The 11,197-nt window shown below is 38.9% G+C and overlaps 1 protein-coding gene across 2 annotated transcripts in view; it reads right to left on the bottom strand.

Annotated features, from left to right (window-relative positions):
• The window catches only part of ZYG11B (zyg-11 family member B, cell cycle regulator), a 130,631-nt gene that overhangs the window by 49,646 nt on the left and 69,788 nt on the right, over nt 1-11,197 (bottom strand). For both annotated transcript variants that reach the window (XM_006839778.1, XM_006839779.1), the window contains exons 5-6: nt 6,903-7,079; nt 4,806-4,870 (exon numbers count right to left, since the gene is read on the bottom strand). In XM_006839778.1, the coding sequence (XP_006839841.1) occupies nt 4,806-4,870; nt 6,903-7,079 (242 nt within the window). The remainder of the gene's footprint in view (nt 1-4,805; nt 4,871-6,902; nt 7,080-11,197) is intronic.

The raw sequence follows: 11,197 nt of genomic DNA, 5'->3' as shown, positions 1-11,197 counted from the left end.
TCACCTCTCTTTGAAATGTATCTCTTCCAATCAGTTGGCCAGGTAACTATTCCAAATTTCTTGGTATAGATGAGTAAATGCCTGCAGTGCTGCCTCAGTTTGTTCAAAGATTTCAATCTGTATTCCATCAATCCCTGGAGACTTGTTTTTTTCCAATGCCTTAAGTGTACCTTGCATTTTTTCCTTCAGTATCATTGACTCTGTCTTATTTGCTACCTCTTGAGATGGTTGAACATCGATCACTTCTTTTGGTACAGTGACTCTGTTTATTCCTTCAATCTTCTTCCTTTCTTTTAAAGCTTTTATTGCGAATTGAGTAATAGTTTACATGGGAGAACATCGGTTTTGCACTCATCGTATCATTTTTGTTTCATTGCAATGATTACATCATTTAACAGCATTTGCTTCTATTCCCTCTGTTTTTTGTTTTTGATGTACACAAAAACACTCAGGAATATATAATCATTTAAACAACCAAAGCACATATTTTGCAAGCCAGCCTCCCGGCCACCAGCACACAATCTTCCTCTTTCCACCAAGTCTAGAGTCCTCAGTTGCTCTACCGCTCCATTTCATCACCTCTGCCTCCATCTCTGGTGTTACTGTTTCTCTGGTTAGGGTCCCGTGTTCTGCTCATGCTCTTCTCTTTTGACGATCTTAGCTTTCCATTTTTCCATTTTCTTTTGATGCTTTCTGCATTATTCAATATTTTGCCTTTAGAATCTTTCAAGTTGAGATCTGATTCTCCCCTCCCCCCCCAAGTTCTTTTCTCTTGAGAAAAGCTGGAGTGTGTTCTTCCCTTTTGGTTTTCTGACTTCAGGTCTTTGCACATTTCATTATAATTTCATTTTGTCTTCTCTTGCTGACCTTTGAATTTTTCTGTTCAGCTCTTTTACCTTCTCATTTCTTCCACTTGCTTTAGTATCTTGATGTTGGAGAGCAAGTTTCAGAGTCTCTTCTGACATCCATTTTTGTCTTTTCCTTATTTCTAGCTTTCTCAAACACCTTTTGCTTTCTTTCTATATGATGCTCGTGATGTCATCACACAACTCTTCTGTCTGGTCTACAATCCTTAGTGTCTAATGCATCAAATCTGTTCTTGAGATGATCTCTAAATTCTGGTGGGATATGTTCAAGGTTATAGGTTGGCTCTCATGGACTTGTTCAATTTCCTCAGCACCAGCCTTATCTTGTATATGAGCAATTGATGGTCTTTTCCATAGTTTGCCCCTGGTCTTGTTTTGGCTGATGATATGGAGCTTTTTCACCATCTGTTTCCACAAATGTAGTCAATTTGATTTCTATGGATTCCATCTGGTGAGGTCCATGTGTACAGTAATCTTTTATATTGTTTAAAAAGGTTGCAATGAAGAAGTCATTGGTCTTGCAAAATTCTATTATGTGATTGCCTGCATTGTTTCTATCACCAAGGCCATATTTTTCAACGATTGACCCTTTCTCTGTTTCCAGCTTTTACATTCCAACTGTCAATAATTATCAATACATCTTGACTGCATGTCTGATCAACTTCAGACTGAAGAAGTTGGTAGAATTCTTCAATTTCCTCATCATTGATTTTAGTGGTTAATGCATACATTTGAATAGTAGTTGTATTAACTGGTTTTCCTTGTAGGTGTATGGATATTATCCTATTACAGACAACACTGTATATCAAGATAGATCTTGAAATATTGTTTTTGATGATGAATTTATGAGATTCTTTTTCAATTTGTCATTCTTGGCATAGTAAACCATGTAATTGTCAGATTCAAACTGGCCAGTAACAGTCTATTTCAGCTCACTAATAGCTACAATATCGATGTTTATGCGTTCCATTTCATTTTTTGACAATTTCGAATTTTCCTAGTTCATATATCCCACTTTTCAATTATTAATGGATGTTTGCAGTTGTTTCTTCTCATTTTGAGTTGTGCCCATCATCAAATGAAGGTCCAGAAAACTGTACTTCATTCAAGTCATGGTCAACTCTACTTTAAGGAAACAGCTCTTCCCAAGTCATATTTTGAGTGCCTTCCAATCTGCTGAGGCTCATTTTCTGGCACTATATCTGACAATATTCTCATGCTCTTCATGATTCAATATTCAATATTCTGGTGCTATTTTAAAGTGTTCCACTGTTATTCATATGGTTTTCAGTGACTAAATATTTATAAGTAGTCTGTGTCTCCTTCTTCACTGTCTTAGTCTGTAAGCTCAGCTGAAAGTTGTTCACTCTGGGTGTACCCTGCTAGTATTTAAAATACTATTGGCATAGCTTCCAGAATCACAGAAATAAGCAAGCACTACAGTACAACAAACTGACAGAAGAGATGGTCTGAGCTAATAAGAGAATAACAATTATGTTGTGATTTGGAGATAGTGCTTTACTATTTATTCTGACACATTTTGTTAAGAAGCAAAGATTTGGAAAACATGGTCAAAATTATTTGTTTGGTATTTTACATTCCAGAACAAAACTATTTGTTAGGCATTTCATATTCCAGAATTAAAACATATTTTTACATTGTAGTAATACATTGAGTTTCTTCTGGTTCTTCACATAGTTCAGTACAATGAGAACATTCATTCATTCAATCATTTATTGAATCCTTGCTTTGTGCTAGATATTGTTCTTGGTGCCAGAGACAGAGTAATGAACAAAATAGATTAATAGATTAGTAGAGAGGTCAAATAATGAGAATGTTGACACAACGTGGAAAATGAAACCAATGTCATTGAGCAATATGTGTAAAAATTCTTGAAGCTAATTTGCTCGGTAAACTTTCAACAAAACCAGCACCTTTTTAACTTTCAAATCACAACATCTTAGAAAACTGCTGTTGTTATTGTTAGGGTGCTATCAAGACAGATCCTATGTACAACAGAATGAAACACTGCCCAGTCCTGCATTGTCCTCACAATTTTTCTTATGTTTGAGCCCACTGTTTCAGCTACGGTGTCAATCCATCTCATTGAATGGCATCCACTTTACCAAGCATGATGTCCTTTCTCCAGGCACTGGAGCCTCCTGACAACAAGTCCAAAGTATGAGAGACAAAGTCTTACAATCATTACTTTGAAGGAACAATCTGGCTGTACTTCTTTCAAAATAGACTTGTTCATTCTTCTGGCAGTCAGTGGTATGTTCAATATTCTTTATCAGCACCATGATTCAAATGCATCGATTCTTCTATAGTCAGTCTTATTCATTGTCTAGCTTTCACATGCATATGAGACAATTGAAAATATCATGACTTGGGTCAGGTGCAACTTAGTTTTCAAAGTGACACCTTTGCTCTTTAACACTTTAAAGAGGTCGTTTGCAGCAGATTTGTCAATTGATTTCTTGACTCCTGCTTCCATAAGTGTTGATTGTGGCTCCAAGTACAAAGAAATCGGACAACTTCAACCAATTTTCTGTTTATCATGATGTTATTTATTGGTCTAGTTGTATTTTTGTTTTCTTTACATTTAAGGTACAATCCATACTAAGACTTTATTCTTTGATTTTCATCAGTAAGTACTTCAAGTCCTCTTCACTTCCTGCAATCAAGATTGTCTCATCTGCATATCACAGGTGACTGCTGAGTCTTCCTCCAAACCTTATGCCACTTCCTCCAATCTTAGAAAATAGGTCCCCAGATTACTTAGTGGAATCCCATTTTATGGCCTTGTTTAACCTCTGTTTTAAAAGTTTCCTCCATAATTCAATATCAAATAACAATACACCCACTCCTTACTTATTAACATGGTTAGATTCCAAAGACCAGGTTGTTAAGTAAAAATCAACTTTACAGTAAAACTTCAGTGGCCAAATGATCCTCAGGTTCAATAGGGGTGCTCCCTCCCCTGCAGCTATAGCTCATGGTGCAGTGATTTCGGGTGGGCGGATAGTTTGTGTCATTTCAGAATTGGATCAAGGTTTGCATCCAGGAGGAGACCTGTCCTACCCTGACCTACAAGGAGTTCTTGTTCTACATAGAAATGTCCACTCACCTGGAATCACTGCCAGTTGGCCCCAGCACCCTCAAGTGTGGAAACAGATTTCTGGGTCTGTGGCTAAGTGACCACTATGCATCTTGTCTTTTTGCAGACTTTTGGTTCGAAGCTTCAGTTTGGCTTGGAAGGCAGGGCAACCACCATCTGCAGGCCCTGTCAGGATTCAACGAGTCTGGGAGCACGTGTATCAGTGCACCAGTGGCTGGCCTTTATTTTTTTTCTCTCCAAATTTTATTTATTTCAAAACTGGGGAAAGGGGTGGGATGAGAAGGATCAACGACTTGGATCTCAGAAGGGGGCACTCTTTCACTCACAACACCTAGCTTTAAGGTGACTTAAATGTATTTTTTAAACTATTGTCATAAATGTAAAACGTCAGATAATGAGACAGTCATAAAGTGAGTTAAGGTGTAAATAATAAGAGATATGATACAGAAAAAAGAACACTAAACCTAGAACTAGAAGACCCGAGTCTTTCTAACCTTGTAATTACTACTAATATAATCATGAACAATACACTGAATATATGTCTCAATTCCCTCATCTTTCAAATGTGGATAAGAATGCCCACATAACCCACTATATTATGTAGATATTCTGAAACCTATTTAAACATAGGCCAATCTGCTATCATGAATGTCAAAGTATTACATTGGAGATGTAGATTCAGCATTCCATAAGGCAATGCACAATCGCATCCACCCAAGTAATATTACACCAGGGATCTCCAACTAGCAAGAAATGACCCAAGGAAGATTTAAAAAATTCAGTTTGACCCCATTTTAAATTCTAGGGCTATGACTTGCCTGTTAAACGGGACATCTTGAAGGATCCGGTCACTGCAAAGTGAAAGGAGGCAATTCTTCTGTAACTAAAAAATCAAAGGGAGGAAAAAAAAAGCCCAAATAAAATATCACTTTGTTATTACTTTTTTTGTGTGTGGTAGCCTCTGTAAAGAGAAGAGGAAAAAAGAAGTAGAAGATTGGTAAAGCACCAATAACGTCTTATAACTTCTGACTTCTTGTTGTTAAATGCTGTGGAGTTGGTTCAGACTAATATAGGTTTTACCAGGAGCAGCTGGTAGATTTGAACTGCCAACTTTCTGTTTAACAGTCCAGGGCTTATCCTACAGCATCATACCAGGGCTCCTTCCTATGACTTACGTATATTTACAATATATCTTTCTATATTCATAAAATATTTGATGAAAGCTCTTCTAAATGATTCAAAATTTGAAAGGGGAAAAAAAAAAGTTCCTGGGAACTCACAGCTGAGTAAGAAAGCTGCATATTTTATAAAACATTATGTAAGTACTCTTCTTCAATTTGAATTAAAAACCACAGAAACCAGAGAAGAGTGATTAATTCTGCCAGTTAGATTGGTGTACAGACAAATGTCCCAGGCAAGGTTTCAATGGAGAGATGACATTTGAATCAGATCCTGAAAAATGGATAAAATCTCCCAGGGAGAGAAGCTGAGAAACACAGCAAGGCAGTGGACCAAACAGGAGCGTGCAGGGCATTTCAGGAAGTTGCTTGTGACTAGAGTACAATGGTGTGGAACAAGGTCCACAAAGTCCAACCTGGGGTCAGAACTGGAGGAGGCCAGAATAGAACATTCTTGAACATGTTCTATTCATGTTCATATTCTTAAAATAGAGCATGTTTTAGATGATACCTCAAAACATTTAAAACTCTAGCTAGGCAGAGCTTGAAGTCTAGAGCAAATGTCTCCACTTTTTCTGTATTTGCCTGCAGTGCTTGTCAGATGCGGTAAAGTTAAGAGATCCAGTGAAACTTATCTTCTACCATTTTAGTCAGTTAATCTTAGCATCTTTTCAGTGAATACAAGGTAAGAATTCAGTGAATTTTATGAATTCAGACATGCAATCTAGTGTGGCAAGTACTAAGAGAAATAAGTACTGTTGGGAGCACAGATAGGGAATTTTAAAATGAGGAAGTCTTCCTCAAAGAGAAAGGTTGTGTGCTCTGAGCTAGATTGTGAAGGAAAATACGATTTTTTCCAGGTAAAAAGGGAGAAAAATGGGCTTTCCATCCAGAGGTAATAAAATGTCATAATTATCTCTTATTTCCATGGAGAAGCCCTGGTGAATAGGTTGATGGTTGGGGCTGCTAAACCAAAGGTCAGCAGTTTGAACCCACCAGCCATTCCATGGAGAGAAAGATGTCTGTTTCCGTTTTTACAGCCTTGGAAGCCCTATGGAATAGTTCTACTTTGTCCTAAAGAGCCACTATTGTTGTGTGCCGTGGAATCAGTTCCGACTCATAGTGACGACCCTGCACAGGGCTTCTGAGGCTGCAAATCTTTACAGGAGCAGAAAGCCTCATCTTTCTCCTATGGAACAGTTGGCAGTTTTGAACTGTTGACCCTGAGGTTAGTAGCCTGATTCGTAACCATTACACTACCAGAGCTCCTTAAAGGGCCACTATAGGATCCCATTTTCACTTGGTTTTGGACTTCTAAGTATTTTTCCACTAACTTTCACTAGTGTATCATGTTTTCATGATGACATTTGAAAAACTTAACAAACAATTCAATCATCTTTTTCAAATGTCATCATGAAAACATGATACGCTAAGAGGTCTACTACACTTCAAGAAATGAAAACTATTGCTCATCTGCATCCAGGCTGAAGATACGTTTTGTACAGCCTGTGCTTTTTACCCCAATGCTTGAATTTAAATACTTTTAGGCAGGGAATGGACTCTTTAGTTTCCCATTTCTCTGTTGTCCCTCACCTAGCCATTGCATAAATTTATTACCTTACAGTTGCCGAAAGCATTTGATCTTCCATATCTGGTCTACTGAATTGAAACTGAATTTAAGGATGAAGGTAGAACATGGGCAGAAGGAGACTAATTTTGTAATTCCCTTATGCTTACCTGCTGGTGATTGGGAAAATGTTCCATGGCTTTCAGCAGCAAATGGGTCACATCTGCCAGGAGTCGTACAGGCATTCCTGCAGCAAGATCCTGCTTGGTTAAGTTGAACACACAGGCACTGGCAGCCAGTTGGACTGGCAAGTTCATAGGATGGTTTCTCATGCCAGTAACAACAAGCTGGCGGGGGGAAAAAGTCATTTTAATCCACGTTATAAATAGACACCATCATCACACAGCAACATTGCTTTGTTGGTCTATAGTAGTTTCAAAGCTATCTTAAGTATCTTTCTTATCATGTGTAAACAGTCTAGGACATAGTAGTTATTCAGATACTTAATTCTTGCTCACCTGATAAAGGCAGGTATCGAGTTATTCATGTCCAGAGACTTTTCTGTAAGGCTACTGAATCACTTCTGTACAGATAACTCATCTTTGTATTTCTAAGGCAGAATTCAGTACCTGTTATATGTTGTTACTGTTAGGTGCTGTCGAGTAAGCTCTGATGCATAGTGACCCTCTGCACAACGAATGAAACACTGCCCAGACCTGTGCTATCCTCACAATTGTTTTTATGCTTGAGCCCATTGCTGCTGCCACTGTGCCAATTCATCTCATTGGGGGGGGTCTTCATCTTTTTTGCTGACTTTCCATTTTACCAATTATGATGTCCTTCTTCAGGAACTTGTCCCTCATGATAGTATGTCTGAAATATGAAACATGAAGTCTTGTAATCCTGACTTTTAAGGACATTCTGGTTATACTTCTTCCAATGTAGATTTGTTTGTTCTCTGGCAGTCCATGGTACTTTCAGTATTCTTCTCTAACACCATAACTCAAATGCATCAATCCATCTATGGTCTTCCTTATTTATTGCCTAACTTACACATGCATATGAGGTTATTGAAAACGAAATGGCTTGGGTCAGGTGAACCTTAGTCTTCAAACTGCTATCTTTGCTCTTGAACACTTTAAAGAGGTCATGTGCAGCAGATGTGCTTAATGCAATATGTCCTTTAATATAATGACTACTGATTCCATGAGTGTTGATTGTAGATCCAAGCAAGATGAATTCTTTGACAACTTAATTTTTTTCTCCATTTATCATGATATTATTTATTGGTCCAGATGTGAGGATTTTTACATTGAGACGCAATCCTTACTGAAAGGCTACATACAGTCTTTGATCTTCATCAGTAAGCATTTAAAATCTTCTTCTCTTTCAGCAAACAAGTCTGTATCATCTGCATATCACAGGTTTTAATGCTTCAATCCTGATGTCGCATTCTTCTTCATATAATCCAGCTTCCCTGATTATTTGCTCAGCATACAGACTAAACAAGTATGGTAAAAGAATACAGCCCTGGAGCATACCTTTCCTGATTTTAAACCATTCAATATCCTCTTGCTCTATTCAAACAGCTGTCTATTGGTTTATGTACAGGTTCTTCATGAGCACAATTAATTGTTCTGGAATACCCATTCTTTGCAATGTTATCCACAGCCTGTCATGATCGACACAGTCGCAAGCCTTTGCATAGTGGGAAAAAAAACACAGGTAAACATCTTCCTGGTATTCTCTGCTTTCAGCCAAGATCCATCTGATATCCACAGTGGTATCTACAGTTCCACATTCTCTTCTGAATCCAGCTTGAGTTTCTGGTAGTTCCCTGTCGACGTACTTTGCAAATGTTTTTGAATTCTCTTCAGCAAAATTTTACTTGCATGTGATATTAATGATACTGTTCATTGATTTCTGCATTCTGTTGAGTCACCTATCTTTGGAATGGGCATGCATGTGGCTCTCCTCCAATCAGTTGGCCAGATAGCTGTCTTCCAAATTTCTTGACACAGGTGAGTGAATGGCTCCAGTGCTGCATCAGTTTGTTGAAAAGTTTCACTTTGTATTCTGTCAGTTCCTGGAAGCCTGTTTTTTTGTCAATACCTTCGGTGTACCTTGGGCTTCTTCCTTCATATCATCAGCTGTTGATTATGTACTATCTCTTGAAATGGTTGAACACTGACCATTTCTTTTTGGTACAGTGACTCTGTACATACCTTCCATCTTCTTTTGATGCTTACTGCATCATTCAATATTTTACCCATGGAGTCCTTCAATATTGCAAGTTGAGGCTTGACTTTTTTCTTCAGTTCTTTCAGCTTGAGAAATGCCGGTACCAGATAAATTCTTAATGAATTGTATAAAGAAAACCAGTGGCAAACTTCACTTTTAAATCCCACCTTCAGTTCCTTGAGAATACTGCTGAAGTTCTTCTTGTTGTTGTTAAGTGCTGTCGAGTCGGTTCTGACCCATAGCGACCCTGAACAGGGTTTCCGAGGCTGTAAATCTTTATGGGAGCAGAAAAGCTCATCTTTCTCTGGTGGAGCAGCTGGTAGTTTCAAACTGCTGGCCTTAAGGTTCGCAGCCTGATTTGTAACCACTACGCTACCAGAGCTCCTTACTGCTGAAGTTAGAGGGCAATAAAATTGATTCATTCTTCCCTGTTCTAAAGAGTTATTTCTCACATTTTCCCCTCTCCTCAAACTCCCAACAAGACCTCCTCATTGCTCACTCTCAGTTGAAGACTTTGCTTCCAAATACACTGAGAAAATTGAAACAATTAGAAAGAACTTCCAATTGTCACCACCAAATCTATCCACCTACCAGTATACCCCCTATACATGATACTTTTTTCTCTCTAAACCCTAAAGGAACTCTCTAAAGCTAATTCATTACATCCACATTAGGTCCTTCCCTTCTTGTCTATTCAGTTCTTTATTGGATCATTCATACCAGCATATAAAAAAGCTGCTATCTCTTTCACTGCAAAGAAACCAATCCCCGCCCCCCCGCAAAAAACAAAAAAGATCTTTTGAATCTACTTCCTCTGCCAATGAACATCTTTTTTCTCTGCTCCCCTCTGCAGCAAAATTCCTGAAAATATTGCCTATATTTACAATTTTTCCTCCCTCCATTTCCCCTTACACTCATTCAAAACCTATTTTATACCTACTACCACAAGAGGAGCTCTGGTAACATAGTGGTTACGAATTGGGCTGTGAACCTTAAGGCCAGCAGTTCAAAACTACCAGCTGTTCCGCGGGAGAAAGATGAGGCGTTCTGCTCCTGTAAAGATTTACAGACAGGGTCGCTATGGGTCGGACCCGACTCGATGGCACTAAACAATAACCAACCACAAGGCCACTAATTACTTGCATTTTGCTAAATCCAAATGTCCTCATTTCTTTTTTGAAAAAATTTTTCGAAGCTTTTATTGTGAGTTGAGCGATAGTCTCAATAGTTTTGCACTCAACCAACTGTATCTTGTTTCATTGCAATGATTACAATCCCCTCAATGCACCATTGGTTAACAGTATTTGCCTCTATTCTCTTTTCTTTCTTTCTTTTTTAAGGTACACAAAAACATGCAGGAATATATAATCATTTAAACCATCAAAGGGCACACTCTGCAAGTCAGCCTCCTGCCCGCTGGCACACAGCCTTTCACTCTCCATGAGTCTAGAGTCCTCAGTTGCTCTATCTCTCCATGTCCTCATGTCCTCATTATGACCTCCATCTCTGGTGTCACTGCTTCTCTGGATAGGGTCTCGTGTTCCACTCATGCTCTTCCCTCTTGATGGTCCTAGGGTCCTTTTTCCTGGAATGTAAGATTAACTACTCCCCCGCCCTTTTTTTTTAAAAAATGTTTTATTGTGAATTATGTGATAGTTTACATGGGAGAACATTAGTTTTACATTCATCCTATAGTATATTGTTTCATTGCTATGGTTACAATCCCCTCCATGCATCATCAACCAACCAAAGGGTATACCCTACAAGCCTGCCACCCGGTCATCAGCACACAGCCCCTCTCCCTCTCTGGGTCTAAAGTTCCCAGCTGCTCCGTCTCTCCACATCATTGCCTCTGCCTCCATCTCTAGCATCACTGCTTCTCAGGGTAGGGTCCCGCTCTCCACTCTTCTCCCTTGATGGTCCCAGGGACCTCCGCTCCTAGACTGCAAAGTTAATCACTCCCCTCCTTGCTACAAAACGTCTACCTTTACATTTCCAACCTCACAAGCAGTCCTGATAACAATTATTCACTATTGTATCACAAGAGATCAATTCAAATTTCATCAGCCCCGCCTAGACAGACTGGATACTACTCAGTGGAGATTCTACCTTCCTCCGCACCCTCTGGATCTAGATTCCCTTTTGAAAGCTTGTAAGCCAGTCACTTCTTGCCTTTGTAGCCCAAGTTGTCCATCCCTATCTACTCTGCGTATGGAGTTGCCAA

Source organism: Chrysochloris asiatica, unplaced genomic scaffold, assembly GCF_000296735.1.
Source record: "Chrysochloris asiatica unplaced genomic scaffold, ChrAsi1.0 scaffold00026, whole genome shotgun sequence".
Lineage (NCBI taxonomy): Eukaryota > Metazoa > Chordata > Mammalia > Afrosoricida > Chrysochloridae > Chrysochloris > Chrysochloris asiatica.
The sequence above is the reverse complement of the archived record's forward strand: the minus strand, read 5'-3'. Positions and strand labels throughout refer to the sequence as shown.